This window comes from Corvus kubaryi, unplaced genomic scaffold (assembly GCF_017639235.1).
Source record: "Corvus kubaryi isolate FWS band 111438036 unplaced genomic scaffold, C.kubaryi_AGA036_p1.0 68, whole genome shotgun sequence".
Taxonomy (NCBI): domain Eukaryota; kingdom Metazoa; phylum Chordata; class Aves; order Passeriformes; family Corvidae; genus Corvus; species Corvus kubaryi.
In genome coordinates this window covers 21,652,534-21,677,967 of record NW_024582056.1, presented here as the reverse complement: position 1 = coordinate 21,677,967, position 25,434 = coordinate 21,652,534, and the positions used below count along the sequence as shown (strand labels likewise).

Genomic DNA, 25,434 nt, shown 5'->3' with positions numbered 1-25,434 from the left:
TTGGGGCTTTTAAATACATTAGCTTTTAAGTCTTATCCTTTCCTTCATACTTTTCAGATGGCCTCATTTGTTTGTAGGTTCAAAATGTTTCTCTCTTCTCCAGGAATCAGCAAATTAAACAGAAATCAGTACGGTTTTTTTTTTTTGCTTCTCTAAAACTGTTGGTTACCTTTGTATTTGTAGTCTCTCTGTGTTAGTTTGTTAGAATGAACCAGAAAATACTTGAATCACTGCCCCATTATAAAGGCAGTACTAGCTGTACATACACAAGAGTAAATGCACTGCAAGGGATGGTATTTCAAACTAATAATCCGGAATAGAACACAGCACCATCCATTTAAAGTGTGGTTCTGCAGCCCTCTATGCATTTGCTAATGAAAAGGGGTGGGTTTATAACACCAACAGAGTGAATTTAGAGAATCAAAACACGTGCCATTGTAAAAGTGACCTGGAAAGAAATATTTTCATGCAGTTTTATGTTGCCACTGTTTTTCATTCATTCCACATACACACATCCCTGACTGAGATGGTTTTTTGTCTTGTTTGTTGGTTTCAGAAGCTTCCTGGCTTTCACTAAGGATTATTTAGTGTCCCAGATCTGCCAATTATGAGCTTCTCAAGCTATGGGCACAGGAGCAGAGGGACAAACCTCCAGGCAGAAACATGGTGCAAATAGCACTGAAGCAGCTGCAGACAAAAGGGCAGGCTGTGCGTTTGAAAACGTAAGAATTGAGTGCACTGGAATTGCAACATAGGCATATGAAGGCGACAAATTTAGCCCAGGGTAAACTCGCCTTTGGGAGAGAGCTCAGTCGCTAGTTAGTGTCAGGTGTTCACAGCTTTTAAATCAGGAGGGCTTGACTTGGCACAGATTAACCCTTTTGTGAACCTCTGTCCTTGATCTTGGCAACCCCCATGCATTTGAGTTTGTCTGGTCACGTTATCTGACTGCACTTGGGGTGGGGGGAAACCAAAACTTGATAGAATATTGAATGGTGCATTTCTCCTGGATTTCTAAGCCTGTGGTGATCCAGGTCAAACCATGGATGCTGGATATCTGAGGATCACAGCCACTCTTTTAATTTTACGTGAACTCAGTAGCCAGAATCCAACATGTCTTGCACGAGCTGTGTGTCAGGAAGTGTAGCGTGTCTCAAGCATGTTGAGTGAGCATGAGCAGAGCTGCTACCAGGAGAGCAGCCCAGGCTTTCCAGATGCACTCACCTTGCTGAGTCCAAGTGTAATCTCTCTCGTTTCTATGTAGAACAAATCTTACAGAAACACAGTTGAAGAGGTTGCTCAGCCTCAGCCTAATTTTTCCTCTTACAAGTTCTTCCCCAGAATGCTGGCATGTTGCCGACAAGTAGCAACTTCAGACACTATAAATAAAAGTCACTGTCCTTAACAATGAAGATTTTTGTGCAGTGTTGAAGTCTTTGGACTGATTATTCAGCCTGCTGGAAGCAAAAGCATGGTAAAGACTAGAAATTGAGTAAAGAGGAAGAATTACTGTGTTAGTCCTCAAAATTGGATTACCTTTACATTTGTCACTTCTGTAGTGTTTTTACTTTGTATTCAGCCCTCTTTCTGGTTTGATTGCAGGGAAGCATCCATTTTGTGTTCCCCTCCCTAGGAATGATACCTGATTATGAGAGCTGAGGCTTGGCCCTGTGTGGTTATGTCTTACATCACATCTGCATTTAGTGACCTCCCGTTTTTGCAGCTGTTGCTGCGCTGGCTCTGTGCAGGGCTCCTTGAAGCCTGTAGTCTATAGGATTTGACCTCCTTGGAGGGAGCATTATTGAGTACCAGGGTTTCCAGGCAGCTGTGATCCCTTCATCATTTGTTTATAGTGACATGATTGTTACGACCAGGGTCAGATCACATATTGTGAGCCCTGAGGAGCCAGAGAAGCTTGTGTTTTTTCTAGCTAATTTACCAGGCTTCAGAAACTTCATAGAATTGATTGATTTGTACCACGAGTGAGTCAATGATGTACTTTGAAAGCTGTTATGTATTTTCATGTGGCTGCAGGAAAGTGAAACAGCCCCCTCTCCCCCACCCACTTTTGCATATTTGAAAGCAAAATTCTTCAGACTTTTTATTAGCAACCACAACAGATGCTTAGCTTCTGAAACTGCTCTGAGGCATCAGATTGAGAGGAGCTGAGGTTACAGGCTCCATGCTGATGATACTGTTGGATGAAGTACTGTGGTCTTTATCATGCAAAGAGTGGGCATAGATATATTATTTTAAATCCCTGGTATTTGGCATCTCTTCTTGAAAGGGTTATATCTACTTGCTTCTGTCATGTGCATTTATAGATTAGGGCCTTAACTACATGTCTGTGTATGTTAACAGCTTCTAGGGTGGGAGTGGCCTCATTGAAAATGTGCTTTATGATCATGATGAAGTAATTGTTTGAGGCAAAAAGCCAGATTTTGTTTCTTCTTTTAAACATGTTGGGTAGTGAGCTCTCTTGCTTTTTTAGCTTGAGCAAAGCAGTGTCTCCTGGAGCTTCTTTACTCAGCCTGGAGCAGATATTAAGTAAGTGTCACATTGTTTCCACCTCCCTTGACCACTACTTTAGGAGATACCTGTACTTGAAGACAGAAGATCTTTTAAGTTCCCATCTAATTTACGAACAAGGGGGAGGTAGTGGCCTTTTCAGAACTGCTGTGAGCTCTGCAATTCAACTGAATTTGAAAAGTCCTTCCATCATAGACATGTTGATGTGGATGCTTTCTTTTGCTTGTCTTCATTTCTTGGTGCACTTGTTTTAGAAATGCTAGGATTTAAGAAAGGGAAAGAGAAGACATCTGTATCTAGTCTGCAAGAAAATAAAAAACGATAATATAGACAAATTGAGTGATCACAGGACCCTGACACAGAAGAAATGGAAGATAAAGCTGGGGGGGTTAATGTTGCAGTTGTGGTGGGAGGTTTTGAGTTTTCATTGCTGTGCTTTACTCATCATTAATGGTGTTATCTGAATAATGAGGTTAATTATCCAATAATACAAGTGTTTGTGTGTGGGCAGAGTTCAAATCTTCGATATATCTGATAGCCCGTTGGGTAAAATTTTGTGCAAACCTGCTAACAAGACAGTGACCATTTATTTATGGTGTGTTTGGGAACTTAGCCATGTAATTCAAAAACATTACAGTGATTTCTTTAAAACTTCTAATTTTAGTTGTAACCCCTTGTTGATACAAGTATCAAAGCTCAACAAAAGGAAAAGAAGACATTTAGAACTTCAAGCAGTGAAAGACCTTGAGAAGAGATTATAAACAAGAAGTGGGCAGAAAAACAGAAAAACATTAATCAGCTATTTAGGCAGGACGATTGAATGACATTTTTCTTTCTGACTTCTGTGAAATACCAGCAAAACTGGCTGAATCCACGTGAGTTTATTGAAGTGGTTGATGTGTAACTCCAGTGACAGTTAACCAAGTAGCACTTGGCGAGGTCTCCAGCAAAGGCTGAGCCACGCTGCGGCTCTCCGGTGCGCTGGTGCCGGCACAGTCCCAGTATAGGGCAGCTCTCCAACATGGAAGTGGCAGCACAGTCCTGGTGCAGGGCAGTGTGGTCCCTCACCCTCTTCCCCAGAGCCAGGCAAAAACCACATGCTTACACTTTCTGCTGCCGGTGTCTTCCTGCCAAAACCACACCTCCAGCAATGATGATGTGCATGATATGGAATTAAACAGTGCTAGAAACTCCATACCCCTTTTCTCTGTATGCAGGACACTGACTAATACTTCACTTAGGAGGTCTTGCACTACCTGAACTAAGTATTAAAATCCCATCTGAAGTTAGTGGGTGACAAGAAAAGGCAGCAGTAACAACTGGAAATGAAATTACTAATGTTTGGTTTTGGTTTTACAGTTAAACCAAACCAAACCCCGTTCACCAGCATAAAGAATCAAAGGAACCACAGCTTTTTACAAAAAGAAGGGGAAAAAAAATGGCAATAGCTTCTTTGAGGTGGTTCAAGGTGGTTGTAGCATGAGTTTTGTCTCACAGTGGCTTTGAAGCCCTGATGATAATGTGTTGGGGTTAAGGTTTCTTTGTAGTAGACTACTAAAGGCTTTTGAGGCTTTGTTTTACTTAGGTACTGCCTAGGTTAAGAAGATTTTTAAAAAAAGCCACAAATGTGTACGTAAACACTCTGCGTCAAGAGTCATAAAGGTAGAGCAGTGACAAGATACAGCATGAAAAAATTTGTGTGTGATATGTTGAATTTCAGCTGAAAGCTTCCCAGTGCATCTCTGGGGGTAGGTGAGCAAATTGGTTTTCAGCCGTGCTATTGAGTAGGCAGAGATAATGTTCTCAGGGGTCCCATGCTTAGAAGGCATTCTGTCTTCTTAGAGCTCTATCTGTGTTAATTTTTCTCTGTTTTGATCATCAGCTGGGCTGTGTTGATGGCAAGAGCAGAATGGTGCTTGGAAAGATGGAAGCCTAGAAAAGGCATGCCATAAACTGCATTTGTGCTGCAGTTAGGTTACATACTGACTTGTCTTATTCAAGGGAGCTTTAAATTTCCTTAAAACCGGGGTGACTTGCACTAGTGCAGAGTTGGGTCTAGCCTGAAGGACCTGCCTGTGGGATGGGGAGGTTATCAGGCAGTTGGCTCAACTGAAGCACTGTGTTCCTGTGCCCCTGATGCTGCTGGTAGCTGGGCCGTATTGCTGCTAAGCTGACCTTGGTTTATTACAGTCACACATTCAGCTGCAGAAGAGGCTGCCTTTGGTTGTGCCAGACCCTTCTGGGGGTTCAGTGCTGGTGGCACCTGTGGCTTAGGCTGTGGGGGGAGTGGTCTCACCACAGTGCAAACTATTGTGGAACCAGGTGGTTCACCTTCCCTTCTTGTTTGTGGCCCTACACCAGTTTTTTCGCTGTTAGAAATTACTTTAAAAACAAAATATTGATGTCTCAATTACAGTTTTTGAATCTGTGTTCTGTCTACCCAGGACAATTTTTAGGGTGTGTAACAAGAGTGATCACTTGAGATTGGAGCATGGCCTGCAGAAAGCAGGGTCTGTCAGCTCCTGAGGTTGGGGTTTGTGCCACCAGGTCCCAGAAGCTGCCCAGCCTGGCCAGTGCTGCTGCTCTTCATGCTGCTTTGTGAGCTCCCTGGGCTTGTGTAGCCTAGCAAAGAGCTCTGGAGAGCAGATTGGCTTGGTCAACAGGAGAGCTTAAGCTGTTCCAGAGCAGATTCAGGAAAGGCTTGTCTGAGAGGAAAAAACAGCTTGGCTGCCTGGAGGATGAGGAGAGAGTTGCCTATAAACCTACCATATAGAAAGAGTAAAGGCCGTTCTCAGGTTTACTTTCCTCTCTGGCAGACTGTGCTATACATCCATAGAGAAAATTAAGATAGTCCACAAATTGAAGAGCTTGTAAATTATTACTCTAGATAAATTATAAAGCCCAGGAAGATCTAGTTCACTTTACACTTCTGTAGATTGCTCTGACAAGCAGAGTGAGTTGTAAGTTCACAACTTAGGAGTAGTAAAGTAGTGAAGTAACCTTTTAAAAGCTCTCTTCCTCTCCCTAAGACTCTTGTGTTCTGAAATTAGCAATAGTTACATAGCATCAAGCTCATGGATTGGTGCTTATAAAACCAAAATTCACACACAAAACTCTTCTGAGAAAGAGTTTGACTTAGAAGACTTTTGCATCAGAATCTTGTGAAGGCTTTCTGGGGAAGCAAGCTGATTTTTTTCCAAATTTTCAGAGGCATAGGTGGGTTAAAAACCACTGAAATCTTTTGTATATCAAGGAGTAACTTGATACTGAGTCTTGGGTACCAAGTTGCAGCAGTTGTTATACTTAACTCCTAAGTTTGAAGAGCAGAATAATTTACTGGGTTTTGCATTCAGCGAGTTGTAATTTTTTTTTTTTTGAGCATGGTTTCTGACTTTTTTTGTTTGTTTGTTTTCCATTTGGCTGTTAGAAATTGATGTGGTTCTCAGATAAATGGGGATGTTTTGTTATTACATGCATTTTTCCAGGTTAATGTACTGTATAAGAAGCTGCACAAGTATCACATAGGCAATATTAGTGTGAGACACTCAAGAATCTTCACAAAACCAGAAATTATGAAAATGGCTTTTTTATTGAATAGGAGCATATTTGTCTTTAATAATTAACAGCATTAGATGGTTGACATCATAAGACTTTAAAAAATCAGCACAAAGAGTAATAGCCCTCCGTCAATAGTGGTTTTTGCCCAGCGCATGCAGCTTGTACTTCTTAGGTAGACAAGACAGTGTGCATTTTGGGAGTAGGGGAGACTGCTAAGTATTTTTTTGCAGCATGTTGGAGGCAAAATTGCTTTTCTGGAATGTGGCAATTCCTGAATTTCCATCTAAGGGGAAGCCAGATACAATCAGCTGTGTCACTGCCTAAAGCTGGCCTGGTTGCTGGATTTCCTGCCTGTTAGATACAGAGTGGGAGCAGGGGAGGGACTTTGTCTCGTGCAGAATTTCCTAAGAAAGAAAGGTATCCAGCATCATGCACCTGCATGACAAGGAAGTGGGAATACTGTTCACACCTCAATTATTTAGCTGCCCTGGCTGTAAGAGTAAAGTGCATGACAGAGAAGCTATTGTGAGTTTTCCCCAGAAGATGGTAGCTACTCATCAGCTGAGTCGGTGGGTGGGTGGTCGGCCCTGGGTAAGCCATGAGGGGATGCCCCAGCCATCTTCAGCTCCCACCACTTAAATAATAAAGTATGGGAGCTATGGGAAAGCTCCATACTGGAAGAGGCCTCACTTTCCCTGCCTGTTTCATGCGGGGATAGCAGTGGGCAAAGGGAGGTCCCTTTCAGCCCTGCTTTCTTGTACAGGGGAGTAGTTTGCTTCCTTTTTGCCATTTCTGGAAAGTGTTTTAAACTCTGAAAGAAAAGATTTCTTTAGCAGAGTTGAAATGTGTTACATTGGAAATAAAATAGCTGTAAAAGAGATAATCTTATAAAATGTAAAACAGTGTAACAAAATATCTGAGTCTGGGAGCTGTGAGTATAGTAGTGTCTTTTAAGGATTTTAAATGGCTAGGTGGCTGGTTTCAACACTCAAGCACCATCCCTCTCTTGAAAGATTGATGGTCTTAAGATATCAAAGCATATAAAGACTAAGTCTTGCAGTGTAGCTCAGGTGATTAGGGATGAAGTGACTGTCACAGTCGTGTTAGTTCCAGCGGGGACTTCTATTTTACAGATGATAGAGATGGAAAAGGGGTACTGTGGGGAAGCAAGAGGAAGAAAAGGAAATCAAGAGTGTACCTGAGGACAGCAGTGAGGCTCCTGCAGTAGTGTAGAGGAGTGGATCTTGCATCCCCTCAGGACCTAATGGGGAAGAGGCTTTTGTCTTGTACTCACAGCAGTGGTTTCTTTGGGAAAGAACTGCCTTGGCTTGTGGGTTTTTATGAGCAATCCCATCACCAAGGATCACTGCAAAATGTTTAATCTGGCATTTCTAAGTGATGAAATTAAAGAAGATAAGAATAAAAGCACTGTAATAGCAAAATTTATTTCCAGCTGCTTCTGCATAGAAACAGTGTCATATGCAGCACACCAAAATGCTTCCAGTTTTAACTGCTGTGTGTAAACACAGAAAGAAGCTCTGTAGGAAGAGGGAAGGTGTGTGGAGGTTCCTTTTTATTAACACCATGGACAGGTAATGGGAGGGTTTTTTCTAAAGGTGCCTGTACAGTCTTTTTATGATGGAGAGTAGTAGTACAAGAGTGTAAAAAATTGTTGCGCTGAAAATGCTGCAGCCCAGGGTGTTTTGAATTACAAGTCAACAGAATGTTTTCAACCCGCTTTTTAACCAAGTATTGGGGGTCTGGAACATTGTAAAGGGCAAGTACCTAGGGAAGGTATCCTGCTGAGGCACATTGTAACCTGAATTGCAACACTGAATCTGTGTAATGGCTGTATACAGATAAGAGCAAAAGTAAGGGGAAAAAGTAAAATAAAGGTATATTAACACTAATGTGCTAGTGACCTATTTTTGTGTTATGTAGGTACAGAGAAAGAAATCCCCCTTGGGGTGTTGCTGCTCACTAATGAGTTACAAGTGAAGGTATGTGGTTGAGCCTGCTCCCCTCCTCTGCCTCGGCTGGGATCAGCCCTGGATGTGTCCAGTGCCATGGAGAGGACTTTGAATTGTTGAAATGCAGCTGCTGATTGATTCCTATTTTTATGGCTCAGAGCAGGCTTAAATAACACAGTAGGTGGGTCTTCTGGTATTTAGTGTTTTACAGCATTATGTATTTTTGTTGTTGGGAATTGTGTGGTGGTGAGCAGGATGACAAGGAACCTTTGCAGTCTGCAGGGGATTGCATCAGCTTTAGTGCTCTGTGCTGGACATCTCTCACAACACCATGAAACTCTTCCATGGTTCCTAGAACAAGGGAGCCCTGTACGCACAGGCAGTAGGTGGCTGCCCCTCCACAAGCAGCTCTGTGGCTAATAGCACAAGATACAAAGCTTCTGAATGTAAAGTCTGTAAATCAGGCCAGTCCCAGTCTGCACCACTGGTGACCACATCCCAAGCTACTTCAGTGACAGGGCTTGGCAGCTGGGGTGTCCATGGCTCCTGTTGCTGCCGTAGGTGATGTCTGGCCAAATGTGAGCACGTCTCAGTTTCTTCTGAAATCCCACCTTTACTAAAATAGCTGGGTTGTTTGCTCATTGTAGGGTTATAGCAAGTGTTCATGTTTCTTTGTGCTTCACAGGTGTTAAAGAAGCACAATTTGATTCATGTGTATTTTATAAACAGTTCACAGGGCTAGGACACTGCCTGTAGGTGGAAGTGGTAGTGTTGCTAGAGCTGTTGGAACAAATTTAGCTGTGTCTGGAAATTTTGTCTTAATTTGCTGATAAGCCTCCAAACTATGTTGTTTCTTCTCAAATATCAGAATTAGGACCCTTTTACTCCAAGCTTCTCTTTCAAGCTTTACCACTTCATTTTGCCTTTATGTTTTAGGCAAATCTTTGTGTGTCTATGCCTTACTTGTTATTAATTCTAAAACAAGGATACTTTATTCTTACCTGTCTTCTAGGCAGGATTTGTTCATTGCTGCCTCTGAAGTAGAAATTGCTCTGCAGATTTGAACAGCTTTCCAGGCACTAAATAAGCATTTCTGTTAATGGGTCCGCTGACTTGGTGTGAGAGGGAAATGTGTGTGAAGCACTCCATTGTGCCATCTTGTGGTGTCCCCTGCCTTGTTCCCTACAGTAATGTGAAAGTTGCTTTTCTTCTCTAAACACAGCAGATTTATTGGCATCTCTTCTGATATCTGAGCACACATTAAAAAAAAAAAAAAAACTCAACTAAAAACTGTTCCCTATACCAGCCTCTGCCATCCAGAAAATACAGAAATTGGGAGCCATAACAGAGCAGGCTTGAATTTTCAAGGTAGTGTGGTAGCAATAAGGACCAGTGAAATGCTGTGATCTGCACAGCATTCCTGTGGCAGGCAGGCTCACTCTCTGTCCATGGCGCCAGTAAGGGGGCCTTGTCGAGGAGGCAGTGGTTGACTTGAGGAATGGTAATAGAGAAGCATGCAGCAGAGCAGCCCTTCATGGGGATGGCTGAGGTGCTGCAGAGCTTACCCCTGTCTTGGGCAGAAGAGAATTGTACTGATGCAAGCAGCAGCTCCCCTTACTGTGTTTTGGTCTTTGACTGGCCACACAGGCACCAGCGACTTAGGTGAGCCTGGGAATGTGTTCAACTTGGCTAAGGGTCAGCTCAGGGAGGGAGAAACTCAGTTTTTTGTGTGTGAACTGAAATGCACTAACCCCTTCCTAACAGATCTTCTCCAGCTGCAAAAGGCTGCTTTAGTATTGGCGTATAAATAAGTGGACATTAGGAATAGGAGTGAATGAGGTCTGTCAATGGTTTTATCATAGATGACGCTTCAAAAGTAGTTGAGACTGAATGATCAGAGTCAAATTCAACGGAGAGGGCTGTGTGGGTGAAGGTGGTGGTGCTGCAAGCCCTCAGATTGGGGCTGAGCTGGGATTTTTTGCCGGTGTCAGCGCTCTGTGGAGAAACCCACTATATGCCAAGTGATGCCACCATTTCAGATGATGCAGCATACATGTTCCTGTTATGCCTGAGCTAATCAGCCCTCCAAAAAGCCCTCCAGGATGTCAGCTAGCCTCTTTGTGTTAGGGAGGCTCAGTCCTTTTAGCAGGAGCTGCCTCACTCAAACCCAGCTCTAATATCTCTAACATGGTTCTGAAGGGGGGCTTTTATCTAATCGAACTCAGCTGCTTCAGGATGAAGCATTTACAACATCAGGCATGCAACCCAGGAAATGAACGGTCAATCCTATAGGGACTGAGGGAGGCTGGATGCTCTAACATGTATTGATTCATCCGTGTTTTAACAAAACAAAAACTGTATTAGTGCTGCTGCTTTACCTCACATTATTGTGTGTACATTAGATACTGAGTCAGCAGTAGCAATGGAAAGCTAATGAGAGAAATCATAAAGCAACTAATAAAGGTGGAAACTTAAAAATGATGATGTTTTGGATAATAATAGTAATGAGTAATGATAAAAATGGGGATGACATACTAAGGTATATACAGAAAAGTTACTGTCTTCTGGATTCAAGGCATTCTCAAGATGATGGCTATCACAAGAATGTGATAAGAAATAAGAAAGCTTGTTTTAAATGCTTCTTTCCTCAAGTAAATGATAATGGAAGAGACTGAGTGAATTTTGAAGCTGACAAAATGGCAGATGCTGGTGGCAAAAGTAACTGTGGCAGAAGGAAAGGTATGGAGAGTAGAGTGCATTTTAAGAAGTCAGATTGCAACGGTTGATCAAAAAAAGTACAAAGCTGGTTGGTTTTGGTTTTCTTTTTAGTATCCATGTCAATCAGTTTCCAGCAAGAGAAAAATATTTGGTTAATCATCTTTTTTTTGAGATTTCAGCAGAAGGAAGTTTCAAAACATCTGTGGTAGTGAGTGGTGGGAGCATCATGCAACTTCCCAGGGCCCATGAAGTGCTGAGGTGGTTTCATTGTGTTTCATATCTAGTCATGAAGACAAGTATGCTCACTGTATTTTCCAGAACTCTATTCCCAGGCATTTTAAAAAAGGTAGTAGTGTTTTCAGTAGTGTTTTTCATTTCCTTATGAATTTGAAACTGCTTCAAGTATAGGTAAGGTAGCTTCAGTTGCTGTGGTTTGTCTGGCAAAATAGATGCAATTAGCACAGAGCTGTGTTTCTCTACTGATCTTCCCAAGAGTGGCTGCCAGGTCAGGTGGCTGGGTTAACCCAGTGCAGCCCTGTGATTTAACCTACAGTACTAAAATGGGTAATAAAGCTAGGATTTGACAGTAAATGACAAAATGCATCTGTATGTTTGTTATATTGATATGCTCACAGAGAATCTATGTTACTTACTGAAACATATTATGTGTTCTGGTAAATAGAAGATGACCTTGTAGGCCGTGAATCTCTGGAGAAATAATATCCAGGGTATGTTTTTGGTGAATGTTTCTGAATTTTAACTTGTTTCATGTACATTCTGAGCAGTGTAGGGAGCGTTACAGAATTTGGGATGATAAAAACATTAAGAAATCATCAACTCGGGTATGTGTGTGTGAGTAGGAGTCATTTAAAATTCAAATCATAATCCTATTTTATGCTTTAAAAAAGGCAGAGTAGGAAGACAGACCAAAGCTGCTGTTAACTACATATAATTCTCTTTTATTGTCCTTTCCATGGAGCAACAGGCAGGTTGTGTACCCTGTATAAAATTTGCCTGGATGTCCTTGCTGCCTTCACATCAGTCACTTGCAAACCTTTTGGTTTTACAGGTGTGTTAAAGCATGAATCAAATCCTCAGCCTCTTTCTTTACCCTGCATGTGTTTATCTTTTGATGGGATCTTTTAACTTTATTAATGATTGAGTACTACTGGTGACCAAACAGAATGGTTATGGAGGAGTGGGGTTGTGATGCATTAAGCTAAACAAGTGAGATCATTTTGTTATCAGATGATAAGGTAGATTAGCCGTGCTCAGTCAACATTCCTGATGGGCTGTGAGCCAGGGAGCTCTTTGTTCCAGGTTATCCCTGTGTCTGCTGCTCTGAGTCTCTGGACTTCTAAGTGACTTTGACCATGACTCTTCTGTGCTCAAGGTTCCCCAGGTGCAAAATGAATATAACAGTGGCAGAACCTTCTTGGTAAGATTCCTGATGATTGCTTGAGAGTAAGGGTGGCTGCTTCTGCTTTAAGTTTCTTTGTATGAAGAAATAAAAACCCCAGGAAATGTAGAATCTGCCTATTCATGAAAAACAGCACTCCTGGATGCTTCTGAAAGCCCTAGACAATTGTGCAATCACATGCATACTCGTTATTCTTGTCAGAGGAATGCGCAGAGACCTGGGTCTTCCTGCACAAAAATTACTTGTTTCTTAAAAGGGGGCTTGAACTGTCAGTGTGAAAACACCTCCAGTGCCTCTGCCCTTGGTACCAGCATCACGTTTCTCAAGGGAAGGACTAGAGTGGTGTGTTTTTTGAGCAGACTGCAATACATGTTCTATTGCCCTTGCAAGTACTAACAACCATGCAGAATCCTATTGTCAGAGACATGGATGAGCCGGTATCTTTAAGAGCCGTTATTTGTTTATGCACTGCAGCCTTATTGAGGAGAAGGAAGTCGTTGAAAACAAACCATTCATGTTTCACAGCTCATCCAGCAAGTCTTGGGTTGAATTGGGGTACGGGCTACCCTGTTGCTAAACGTGAGCAAAAATGGTGGCGTTAAAACGCAGATGTTGCTGTAAAATTTCAGAACTATTAGAGAAGAAAATCAGAAAGCAGTAAACTAAAGCTGATCCTTTCAAGGGTCACGATGTGAACTCAGATTTTAACAGCTGAAGTTGTGATAAATGCCAAGCCTCATCTTAGCCAATTCTGCCATTGTAAAAAAAAAAAAAAGTAGTCCTGCTGTAGTGCTGTAGTCAAGATGGGACATTAATTTTGCAGTAATAATTGACCTTGTCTTCAACTGATTTTTTTGTAAAAATCAAACTCTTACTTGTTTGTGAGAGTCTCAACTACAAAAACTGTAGAAATTTGTGTTACTGGATTAGAAGCTTCAGGCTTTTTTTTTTTTTTGGTACCATCTTATTGCTTAAGAGTAGTTCTTTACCTGCTGAGTGGGGAGTATCATTTTACAGCAAGGCTCTCCTTTGTATGTAAATGCACCTTAGGGTAAGTGGGGTTTTCAGCTTTGTTGGTTTTAGAAAGATCACTTTGGGACCATTGGTACATCTGCCACTAGAATATACACTGCCATGTGCTCTGTTGGAACATTCTTTTCTGACATGATTTTGTCAGGGCCTTCTGGTTACCTGGTTTACATTTAACTTTGTTGTTTGGACTCCTCATGTGTACTGTAGTCATGTTAAAACGACCCTTTCTAGGCTCATAAAGTAGCTTGAACCCATATTTGCAAGCAAATATTTTATAGCAAGACTGTGACGTGATTTTCCTGTAATGAGCTGTTGCACTGTGGTGGCATACACAGAGCACTGATGTCTCTAATGCTGTTGGCCACTACCTAGAAGGCAAGTATGGCAAGCAGTTCTTCAAAAGGTTTTCTTTCCCCTGACTGTCTCACTTGTGCATCTGAGGTGTAGTGACCAGAACTGCTCTGCCTGTGACACTGGAGAGATTTTTTTGGTGGTGCCAGTGCAGAGAGGATGCCTGATCACCTACCCCTCTTCAGATGTGGGCAGCTTGTGGATGGGTCCACCAGTAAGAGTGCCACTCTTACTGATAGCAGAGCTATTTTGTGAGCACAGGGATGTGATCTTCCCCAGAGGCTCCCGGGAGAGTGGTGTGTACCTACTGTGTGTGGCTGCCCTGAGGAGATGAGTGAGGGAGAGAAAAGGTCAGGGTTTTATTACTGTGAGAGAAAGCTGCTGTTAGGCTGGAGAAACTGTGGCTGAGCAGTGGAAAAACCCCTTGGGTAGGTCCTTCCCCTTTCTCTTCGTGCTGGATTGTGGAAGAGATACTTGGGATAGGTGTAGCTGGGAGGAGAGCACAAGAGGCTGTCTCTCCCTTACGTGTGAGCAAGGAGATGAAGCAGGCTTGTGTAACAGGGCCAGCCTGTCATAAGGGGACTTCAGTGAAGGGTTGAGCCTTACAGGAGGCACGGGTTATTCTGCAGCAGTTTGGCTCTACACCAGTGGTAACCAGAGAACTGGGTCTAATCACATCAACCCTGAAACAATCTGCTAATATTCAGCACTGCTACAGCACTTGTGCTCTTAGGATTTAGCAAGATGTTATTCAGCTGAAGCTGAAATCCAATCCCTGAAGTGTTTGAACAGTGTCCAGAGCTGGATGCTGGGTCGCCTTCTCAGCCTGCTTCTTCCTCTCCAAGTGAGGAACATGTTTTGTGTCAACCCGATCACTTGATCCTGGATACTTACTGAGCAGGGCTGAGTTTAGGAGGTCCTACCTGTGTGAAAAGCTCTGGCAGGTGTTCGAATTGTGTCTTTCTTTTTTTTTTTTTCCAATCTGGAAAATGATGTAGCCAACAGCAGATAATTCTATAGGTAAATCAACAAACAGTACTGTAGTTTTGCCAAGATGAGTCATTCCTTTTGCAAAGCATAAAATCTGTGAGTGGGAAGTGCTACTGGAGACTGGAGGGATACGATATAGAATCATTACATTTTGATTGGCAGTAGCTTCCAAAATATTAGTTTTGTTGTGCTTTCTCCCCAGAGCCACTGGTCTCTCTAGTCTAACTGCATTTTTCCATTGCCTTTGCTGGAGAAGAAATGCAGGTGCTATCAATGAGAAATCTTTTCATTCTTACCCTAGAATGCCCCCAAATGTGTCCAAAACTCCCCCGTTTGCCCACAGTGTCATATATTGCTAATAATATCATGATAATCTCATATATTTTTCTTACATTTAAGTACATCCTATATTCCTGGTAGGACTTCTCATCCTCGCTTCTTTTTAAAATGTGACTAAGATTTCTGTTATATTTTCTGGAGAGATTAATTAAATACATTTCTTCAGTTCAGTGGTGTGCTAAGTAGTTTATAGCTGATCAGATTGCAGCAGTCTCTTCACTGTGTTCTACTGGATCGGATCCCAGTTTTGCTTTCTTCAGTGTATGACAGCAGAGGGAATCCACACTCACTCTGCTAGAGGCTTTTTTCCTCTGGTTTCAGGATTTTCCTGGAAAAGAATCTTTTATAATATTAAATGTTTTTTACAAATTCTGTTCTTCTTTATTTTTTCAATAGGTGTTGGCATCATGTCGGGCATTTCTTTTAACATCTCGGATTCCCACCAAGGTAAAAACCACTGTGTTTCTATAAATTCTCTGGGGTAACAAATGAAAGTTACAGAAACTAAGTAGCAAAAAATTAGTATATTCTGGTTATACTTGTACATCTGTTAAAAAAAATAGATAATTGAGGAATGGTGTGTTGCATGGTGTTGACTTAGAATGGAGCTTCTACTAGGATACGCCTTAAATGCATTTGTGAGTACATACATATATATATATATATATGTATTTATACACACACACCTTTTCAGAAACATTTAAACTTCTAAAAATGCAGGTTGCTGAAGAGTTACATTGTAAACTCCAACTTGAAGAACTGTGAGATGAGCCTAATGAATTTTATAGAAGGACAGTTTATGTACAAAGAAGCTGATGGCATTATTCCCTCTAGTGTTTGCAGTGTCAAATAGGATTATATTTGATTTGGAGGCAGAAGCTGTGTTGAGTTTTATTAAATTCTGCTGTTTTCTAATGATTTTTGCTGTTCATTTTGAAAAGCATTTTGGCAACTTGTCTTGCCAATGCCAGTGAATTATTTTTTCTGTGCCTGTGACAATTTGTAATGACTTGTAGAAGAGAAAGATGATTTCCACATGAATAAAAATGACTGATGTGAAAGAAGATCTCTCGTCCAGGTTGGAATCGGTGAATAGGAATCTGGCACATATCCTATTTTGTTGTATTTTACACGTGTGTGTCTAAGTGTGTGTGTGTGTATATATATATATGTATATATATGTGTGTGTGTGTGTATATATATATACATACTTTATAGAAAAAACAGAATCAATAAATGGAACTACTGATACCAAATTTCCAGTTATGGCCACTGGTAAGTGTGACCATCCTTACCTGTAATTGGAAGATGCTGACTGACAGGTAGGATGAACTGCAGCTTGAATTTCTGCTAATATCTACTTTCCTCAGTTGATCACCCTGTCCCTGCAGCACAGATGTCTGTGGTTGTTGTCTGTTGGTGTTTGGATCACTGCAGTTTTCAGCCAGGGCTTTTTAAGACAGGGTTTGGTGGCTGCTTGCTTGGAAACGTAGATCCAGTTGATGAACAGCTCAGACATCAGTGCAATGGCAATATGATAGACAGGTGGTGATAGTGATCTTGTTAAACATTAGCAAGGCCATTGTAAGTCATCAAAAAGCTCTTGAAGGTTTGGAGTACTAAGTGATAACTTAGGCTGGGGTTTGGAGTACTAAGTGATAACTCTGTTTAGTTGACTGTTTCAGACAATTCCCATAACTCATTAAATAAATTTTTATAGTTGAAAAACTTGGTTTTGTTTTCATTAAAATCTAAAATATGTATTCTTTACTAGTAGAAGTAAATAGAAGGAAGATGATGAGAAGCTATGCTTATGATTTATGTAAAAATTAAACTTTTTATGTCTGAACAATTATTAGGATGGTTGAAAATGCCTTTCTAGAAGGGTTAGTGAAACTTTGTAAGTTTTGTAATGTCTGTAATATTTTCAATAGCTGCTCAGAAGCTTTCTGAGCCTGAGAACTTCCATGTAATTGGCAGACAGTAACTCCTAGAAAGACAGCTGAGAACATCCAGCTTTGTTTCTCCGGGGACCTCTAATAAAATTGAGTATGCCTAGAGATGGCCAGTTGTGAGTAACTGTTACTGCTACATTCAGTTCCAAGCTTCACTTTTCCTTAAACAATGCTGTTGACTATATCTACTAAACAAGGATCAAAGTTAAAAAGAATTAATGTTGGTTAACTACAATACCAACTCACACTACTATCCTTAGAGCAAAGATATCACAATGGCCACCTTGTAACTTCACACTCTGATCCAATCAGTTCATTCCTACTGTTCGAGATGGACTGATTGGGAAGGAAGGACAGTACTTCAAGCCTGCTAATTCTTGCTACATATCTGTATAAAATGTGATTGCAACACTTGTAAATGTTGGATGTGTCATCAAGCCCACAAATAAGTGTATAAAATATTGGTACGAATGTAATTCAGATTTGTGAATGTATTTCAACTTCCATTAAGTTTTGGTTGAAAAAATTGAAAACTAGGAAATTAGCTGTCTGGGTAACTGAAAGGTTCCTAAATGAGAGGCATGCATAGCTTTTTAAGAGGATTTTAGAAACGTATAATTTTGGGTAATAAATGAGATTATGCCTTTTAAAACCTTGTAAAAATTATTTCTTAGTCTGAGGTAGATGATGTTTAGAATGTGTTACATTTTTCCTGCAAAGCAGGACTGTAAGTTCATACTTTTATCTAGAAAAATGAACCAAAGATGAGCTGTAGAGATAGTGCCATGTTTCCTGATATTTGTTAATTCTAAGCAAGAGGATTTGCAGACTAAATTCTTGAGTCTGGATCTGTGTGAACTTTTTGGATATTTTTTGATTGTGTGTACATAGATATATGTTTGCACATACTTTAGCAAAGAAAGAACCTTCAATTAGATAGGTAAATAATTTTCAAAATATGAAGGATTTCAATCACAGAAACTCCCCCCTTAAAATTTCATTGTGATTTAGATAAACAAATATTTAATTAGTACGGGGGGAAAAAAGAGCTTTTGCCTTCTGTATGTATAGTCTTGCTTAATCCAGTAGCCAACAATAGCTGCTATAGATTTTTTGGGTGGGTTTATTTTTTTCCTTTTTTTTCCTTTCTGCCCTAAGTCAACTGCACAGGGCCATGTCATCACAAAAGATTGCCGGCCCTAGCTTAGAAGTAAAGCACTGAAGAGAAGTGAATGCTTTACACTTGTGAAAATGCAAGGTGTTGGTACGAGCTCTGCAAAGATGCTTGCCCTGGTTCTGTCTCTCCTGCCTCAGCTCCCTGTGCTCGCTCGCTTCGTAACCAGATGTGTAGGCACCCTTGAAACTGCCTGTTTGCTGTGGCAGCTGCCCCTGCATCAGAATGTGTGAAATGAAGCACATGAAGCCTCAAAATCTTCAGAGTAAAGTTCGTTCACCAAGAGAGGTTTTTGGCGGAAGGTAAATTTTACTCAGAAATTGGAGGGGCATCTTCTGATGCTGCTAAATCATCAGGGCAGCTGAAGGGATAAGGATTTAGAAATAGGCAGTAATGAACAAAGAGAAAGTAATAACAAAAGTTTTCTGGAAAGCTTTTTGATAGTTGGAAGCTGGTACCGCTCTTCCTGACTTCCTGAGGTGCTGTTGCAGCCTTTACAGGGACGGAGTCTCGATAGCTGTGTCTGGGTTCTGAGCACCCCAGTAGTCATTCAGGGTTGACTTTTTTCACAAATACAGGAGTAGAATGATATGGTGCTTGCCAGTTAGCCTGGGAGCACCCTGACTGTGAACCTAGGATAAGATAAAGGACAGGAAACTTCGTGCAATTCAGACAGACTGCTCAGTTACAATGGTTTCAGTGAGAACTAAAAGGAAATGACCAAGCTAATGTCTTGCCCTGTAGTTATGACTCAGTCCAAGAGGTTTGTTTCTTTCTGTATATCTCGACTGTCATGACGTTAGTCTACATAATTGTGAATTCGGATCTTAGCACACTCCCTGTAACCCTAGATTTGTCCTTGGAGAAGAATTCCCCACTGCCTTCTGAGCTTCCATTTGGATTCTGTATGTTCTTCCCTGCCTAGTCTGACTGTCATCCAAACAAACCACTCAGACAAAGCTTATGTATCACTTCCTCTCATACTTTTAGACAAGCCAAAACACTCCTTGGGCGTTTATGTTCATATCTGTATCTATCTATATATGGTATTTTTATTCATATCTATATATATAGACAGAGAGACATATATGTACAAAATTGTGTGCACATGTCCCTTTAGGTTCTGTGCAGTAAAATTTTTCACATCTATGATCAATGTAACTAATGAAAGAATAATGTGGAGCTGTAAGGATTATAATAAATGATTAATCAGTCACAAGAGTACACATCAGTAGGGTATTTATTAATGATGCTTTTTATAGTAAAATTTTTTCATAAAATTGATTATAAGCTTCTGTGCTTATAGCTTGCAGTAAAATGTCCAGTGTGGTATTCCTATAACCTCTAGTAACCATTTAAACCTGTAACAAGCAAATGTAAGTATTCTTTTAATGAAAAATGCACCCAGATATTAAGAAGTACTTAGTGTCAATTACAGAAACTGATGTCAAATATCAGTAGCCTGCTCAAGGTTTTCTTAACCTCATTGAGAAGTGTAAGTGCTCTTTAAAATAAGATGATGTTTGCACTAATGTGGTGTTTTCTTTTCTAACTACAGTTAGAACTAACTTTCAGCTACTTGGAAATCCAAGGAGTAACTTCCAATAAACCTGGCCAGGTGAGTGTATTCTAGATAAAAGATACTTGTTTACTCATGGGTAAATCTGTTCTGGTCAAGGAGGTAATGCTCTAACATGCAGGTGTCCCCTTCCACTGAGCACACTGTGCATTTGTATTCTCACATTCATGCTGGTCTAAAGTCTTAATAATAACAACAAGAATTTAGAGAGTCAGTTTTAGGAATCTGTTCAGGTGGAATAATGATAAGAAATAGATTGTTTTTTTCCTAATTCAGTATGGTACAAGTTTCCATTTGTATCATAAGTGGATCTTTTTCTCAGAGCTGGTAAATGGTGACTGGTATGCAATCATCACCACACAAGCTGCAGTGGCTTCTGTGGCTTCTTCCTTTATGGGGAAGCCAAAAGCTACTGCTTACATTGCAGGCAGAAATGCTTTGCTTTCAACTCTTCTTCATGCCTTTACTGTGTGCAACACAAAATATATTTGACAGCAAATTATGTGCCCAAAAAAGTAAATGTCAAAGAGAAGGTGCTGAAAAGAAGAATGCCTTTAGAGCATTTTTAATTCATAAAATGAGCATGTTGACAAGATTTGACAGTTCAATTGTATCAAAGTCTTCATGTGTTTCATGTGTGTTTGGCTTTTAAAGAGCTTTTTAAGGGTAGGAGTGCCTGAGATACTTTGAACTCTGAAAAGCTCTCATTGTATTAACATGTCATCTTCTTAACCAGTCTTTTGAAGCTTTCCTTAAAGGAGGGGAAAAAAAGGTCCAGGTGTTTTAATGGGGAGGCATTTACTAAATTCTAAGTTTTTGTGGCTTTTTTAATTTAAGGTACTAAAATGCCAGGTAACTATTGCTAATTACTCCTGGAGGCATAGACAGTCACTGTTGTAGCAGAGTTTACAAGAGATTTTCAGCAGCCTCAATGAGCATACACCTTTCCTAAAGTATTTTTTAAGGTTTTTCATGTTTACACTCATTTGTGTTTTAATTGTGTGAGGCTTATACCTGAAGACAGGCAGAATCTTGGATTATTGCTTGTGGAGCAAATGATATTGTTGCAGTTTTCCTGCTAACAGCATAATTATAGCTGTGATATCAGAAGGGTGTAGTTTTGTGCTGGGTAACTTGCAGAAAGCCATGAAGGGCTTCCCATGGTAAGATAAGTGAACAAATAGACAGAGTAATATAAGGAAACATTGTGCAAATATTGATGATGATGAAAAACAGTGGTAAGTTGCCCACTCATTCGTCATCAGGGAGTGGTGGCAACAGGCTCAGGAGTTGAAAAGGTGTGAATTGTCTGTGTGCTTTAGGGGTAATACAGCCTCTTCTAGGATTATCCTGGTGATGACCCTAGGCATGAATTGGGAACCAAGAGAGCCCTGGGAACCAGCTTCAATAAGAAGCAACCCTCTGTATCATACTGCACAGAGTCCCCTCTCCTACTATCTGTCTACACTTAGTTATTCCTGTTGTTACCTTCTCAGTGTCCGTGCACAGCTTCTCATCTGAAAGAGATTATGACTTGGGCTGTGCTAACTATCCACCCTGGAGTAAACAGAAACATTACACTGCTTCCTGTGATGCAGCCGAAAGCAGCAGCAGAGCTGATGTGTCACTCTTACCATAATCTGATTTGATTCTGAACACTCAATCTATACCTAAGGGAGATGGGTTGCAAAAGGTTTTGTTTATCCCCCTCACTCAAGCACGTATCCCCCAGACAGCAGGGCAGTTATGCTGGCTGAGTTACTGCTTCATCTGCACTGAGACAGCACAGCACCACAGCATTTTCTTAAACAGCACAAAACAAAGCACTAGAGCTTTTCCAGAGGATTGCAGCCATTAAAGACTTTTACTTTTTGCTGGAGGAAACAGGCACCCTGCTCATTCAATAGTTTCCCGTCAGTCTGAGCCTGCCTCTCCTGGTGTTCTGGGACGTGTTTCAAAAGAGGACAATGCTGTGAAAAGTTCTTGGTTTTCGAAGTGTCAGCTGAGGTCAAGATCCTTTGAAAATTGTATTCCCGTGGGAAGCGGGGCACTGTTAGAAAAAGCAAAGTTTGAGTATGGGGGTCTTGTACATTCAGGAACAACTTTCAGAAACCTTACCTGGAGCAGTGCTGTGTCATGTCTTAAAGAATAACAGATTCCTACAAGCACAGGAAGCATTCAGCTGGCATTCAAAATGCCTTCCTTTTTAAAGGGATAAAACATATATGATACCCAGTTCTCAGCCTCTTGCACTTTTATTTCTAGTTGGTTATGGAAACTGAGAAATGCAGCATCTCCATGAAGATGGCATCCTCAGAGGATGTGAACGAGGTGCTGGCACACATCGGGACCTGCCTCAGGAAGATATTCCCTGGACTCTCACCAGTGTAAGTCTGCTTTAGGGCACCTCTAGTGGGAACAGATTGTGTGGAAGTGGTGACCAGCCACCACTTCTTGTCTGCTGGTTTCCCCTCCCTGATCTCAGAAATGCGCTGAGGATATGAGAATCACCTTGAGGGTGACAAGAGCACTAAGTTCTTGTCCAGGTGTATGGCAGAACCAGGAGAGTGTAGAGCATAGGTAGACTTTTATGTTGATCTTGTAGGGTCATAAAAACCTTTGGTTTGAAGGTGGGTGCAAGTATTTGAAATCTTAAATTTTCATTTTACCTTGTTGCCTCTCCAGTTTCAGGTATAGCTTAGGTTCTGTCATTTTTTGTTGTAACTTACTCCTTTGTTTGTTTTTTTTTTTTTTCCCACCAGAAGTAAAATCTGAGTTGGGAGAGGAGGGAAAAGTTCCATTTACTTTCAGTGTTTGTGAAACAATGTACATGATTATGAGCCTTGTTCTTCAAAACTGAGCCCTGGGCAGTCTTGTCATATATTTCCTATGGTTTAACTGACTCCTTGAACTACCTGTTTCCTTTTCTGGCTTTTCTTTTCAGTGCATTATTTGTGCCTTGGTTTTCTCTTTTACCGTGCCTCTGGATTCTATAATCTTGCAGCAGTTCTCAGTAGTTCTTCTTCATTTTCTTTTCTATCTTCTCTGTCATTGCCTCATCTTCATTGCTCTCCACCAAGTCATGCAGCTCTACTGTATTCTCCTCAGCTCCTGGTTTTCAGCATTATTAGAAAAAATGGGCTGTGGAAAAGCATTTTCCCAGACATGTTGATTTTCTGTAAGTGAACTTTAGTAACAGACACTCGATGTGAATGGTTAGGCTAAACTTACATGGTTTATTTTGAGTGCATGTCTTTATTATTCACCTTTCCTGTAGGCGGAGTAGGAAATCCAGTTCATAAACTCTGGATGGCAGTTTCTTTTTCTTGTCTTCATTTTTTTTTCCACTTCTGATTTTCCTCTCTGGGAGTGTTATTAACTGCCTTAGTGGAGATTGAGCTCTCCCTTCAAAGAGCATGAATACAACTGAGCAGGGTTGCTATAAAACCTCAGTAATGGTGTGAGAAATGCATACAAAAAGAGTAAAGGGGCCTGCAAGACTGGGTGTGTTTCTCTGGTTGTTTCTGAAGGCCTTGAGCTCTGAAGATGTTTTCTGTGGGCTTTCTTGAGAAGATTGCTGGAGCATTTTGGGTAGATGCATGGAGTGCTTGCTTCCAGGAAAGAAATCAAATTTCTTGCTCTCCTCTCAGATGACAGCTTTCTAAAATGAAAGCATTGGAGTTGTGCAGATGATATAGGACCAGAACAGGCAAGAAGGGGGGAAGGAGTTTCTTTAGTTATTTTAGCTTATTGATTCTCTTCTGCTCCACCTCCCAAACTCCCAGCTCCCCCCCCCCCCCATGGAATTCTGTAGTTTATGAGGCAGTCTTGCTATTCATAAAAACAGATCATTTTATTTCTTAAAAGGCAGAAAGGCATCGTGTTTCTTGTCTGTCTAGGGAAGGAAAATGCTACCAAATTACAAAGATTGGAGCTGGATATCAAGAGTGCAGCCTAGAGGCCACATGCAGCTGCTCAGCTCTTTGCACTGTGGTGCTATTTCTGCATAAAAACAGTGTATATATGACAGTGGTTTCATGGTAACTATTAATACCATGTTTCTTCCCTATTTTGGGCATCCTGGTGTCAGATGAGAGGCACAAGTCTCCTTAACTTGAGTGATCTTGTAATACAAAAGGGTTTAGTTGCTCCAGTAGTCACAGGGTTAATCAAAAGAAAAAGAGAGAGAAAGAAAGAATAAATGCTACTCCTGCTGGGCTGCATAATGATGTGTGTGCCTTTTAGGTAGGAAAGTGAGTTGTATTAAAAATGGTAATTCTTCCTGTACACTCATTTAAAAATGCTCCTAAAATAAAAAAGGTTTATATGTTTAAAAATACTTTCAAAGCCATGAATGATGTTTTTCCCCTCTTTTCCATCTAGGAGGATTATGAAAAAAGTAACTATGGAGCCTTCAGAAAGACTGGCTAATCTCCAGGCCCTGTGGGACAGTCAGACAGTGGCAGAACTTGGACCTTGTGGTGAGAATGAATTTAAATGCCCAAATATAAAAGGACTGGAATTGCAGTGTCAGGAAGTTTAATTCTATTTCTGGCAGAAGCTTGTAAAGGTGTAATTAGTTTTAAGGTGTAATTAGTATGAAGCAGACTTCTGATTGGTAGGTGAAGGCACTATATTAAGCTTTCTTGCAACTTACCAGGCAAAGATAGGATAGTCTCAGTTTCCTTCATAAGCAAAATGGACAGTCTTCTGAGAGAAAAAGAGAGTGAGTTCTGGAAAACTGGATCTTTAAGATGTCCTTTTAGATGTATGTTTGTTTGCTTGTTTGACTGTTATGTTAAATAGCTTGTTGGGTTTTTTGTAGGAGGCTTTTCACAGATGTATGCCTGTGTTTGTGACTGGCTTGGATTTCCCTACAGAGAAGAAGTACAGTGGGTAAGTGCATGTCTTGTTCTGAAGCTCTTTTAAGCTACCTGTACTAATGATGAAAGAACATGCAAATCCATAGTGCTTGACAAAAACATCCCACTACAGTTCTGTAAAGGTGTATTTGGTTATGTATTTTTAACAGGATGTTGATACAATTTATCTGACACAAGATACCAGAGAGCTGAATTTGCAAGACTTCAGCCACCTCGACCACAGGTAAACCATGTGCAGTAGTCATGCTAATATTGATGAAGTGGGATGGCCCCATAGCTGTTTCTGGAATGTGTAGACCTGTGAAATGACCATCTGTAGCATTTTTAGTTTTCAGCATGAAGCTGCTGTTTTTCCACAAAAGCCCCATGGAAACCACATTTCATTCAGGAGCCTGAGAAGATAAATATATTTTCTTATTGGAAGCAACCCAAAAAGTTAGCAGATAGATACTTTTCCTGTGATGGTGGATATAACAGCTCAAATTCAGCAGATAAAACATGCAGCTACATCTGGTGGGCAAAACAAAAAAGGAAATTATGAAGTCTTTCCTCCTGCAGAATCTTTTTTCTCATGGTGTACCCAGTAAAGGAAATTAATTTTTGTCAGCAAGTCAGTAGAAGGTTTAAGTTGTTCAACTGCTAGTTGTCTTCTCACCTATAATAGATGCTATCAAAAATAAGCACTTCCAGAAAGGAACTAATTGAGGGTAATTTTGCTGTGAAATGCTGAAACTTAGCTAAGTGTTGTATTTAGTCTACTGAATTTAGCTGGCTGAGAAAATTGGATTCTGAGAAAGTTGAATCTGGAGGTATTACAAGTAGGAGAAAATGGGAGAGAAGCTTAACTAAAATTCATCATTATATAAAGAAAATTGCAAATTTAAGAAAGTCTAAATAAGATAGAGAAACCCTTGGTTTTTTTGGGAGAGCCCAGTG

General features: G+C 40.7%; 1 protein-coding gene across 7 annotated transcripts in view; it reads left to right on the top strand.

Moving 5' to 3' along the window:
• Nucleotides 1-25,434, top strand: part of CARMIL1 (capping protein regulator and myosin 1 linker 1) — a 193,529-nt gene that overhangs the window by 65,766 nt on the left and 102,329 nt on the right. For all 7 annotated transcript variants that reach the window (XM_042048962.1, XM_042048958.1, XM_042048956.1 and 4 more), the window contains exons 3-8: nucleotides 15,304-15,354; nucleotides 19,595-19,654; nucleotides 21,881-22,002; nucleotides 23,999-24,096; nucleotides 24,441-24,511; nucleotides 24,648-24,721. In XM_042048962.1, the coding sequence (XP_041904896.1) occupies nucleotides 15,304-15,354; nucleotides 19,595-19,654; nucleotides 21,881-22,002; nucleotides 23,999-24,096; nucleotides 24,441-24,511; nucleotides 24,648-24,721 (476 nt within the window). The remainder of the gene's footprint in view (nucleotides 1-15,303; nucleotides 15,355-19,594; nucleotides 19,655-21,880; nucleotides 22,003-23,998; nucleotides 24,097-24,440; nucleotides 24,512-24,647; nucleotides 24,722-25,434) is intronic.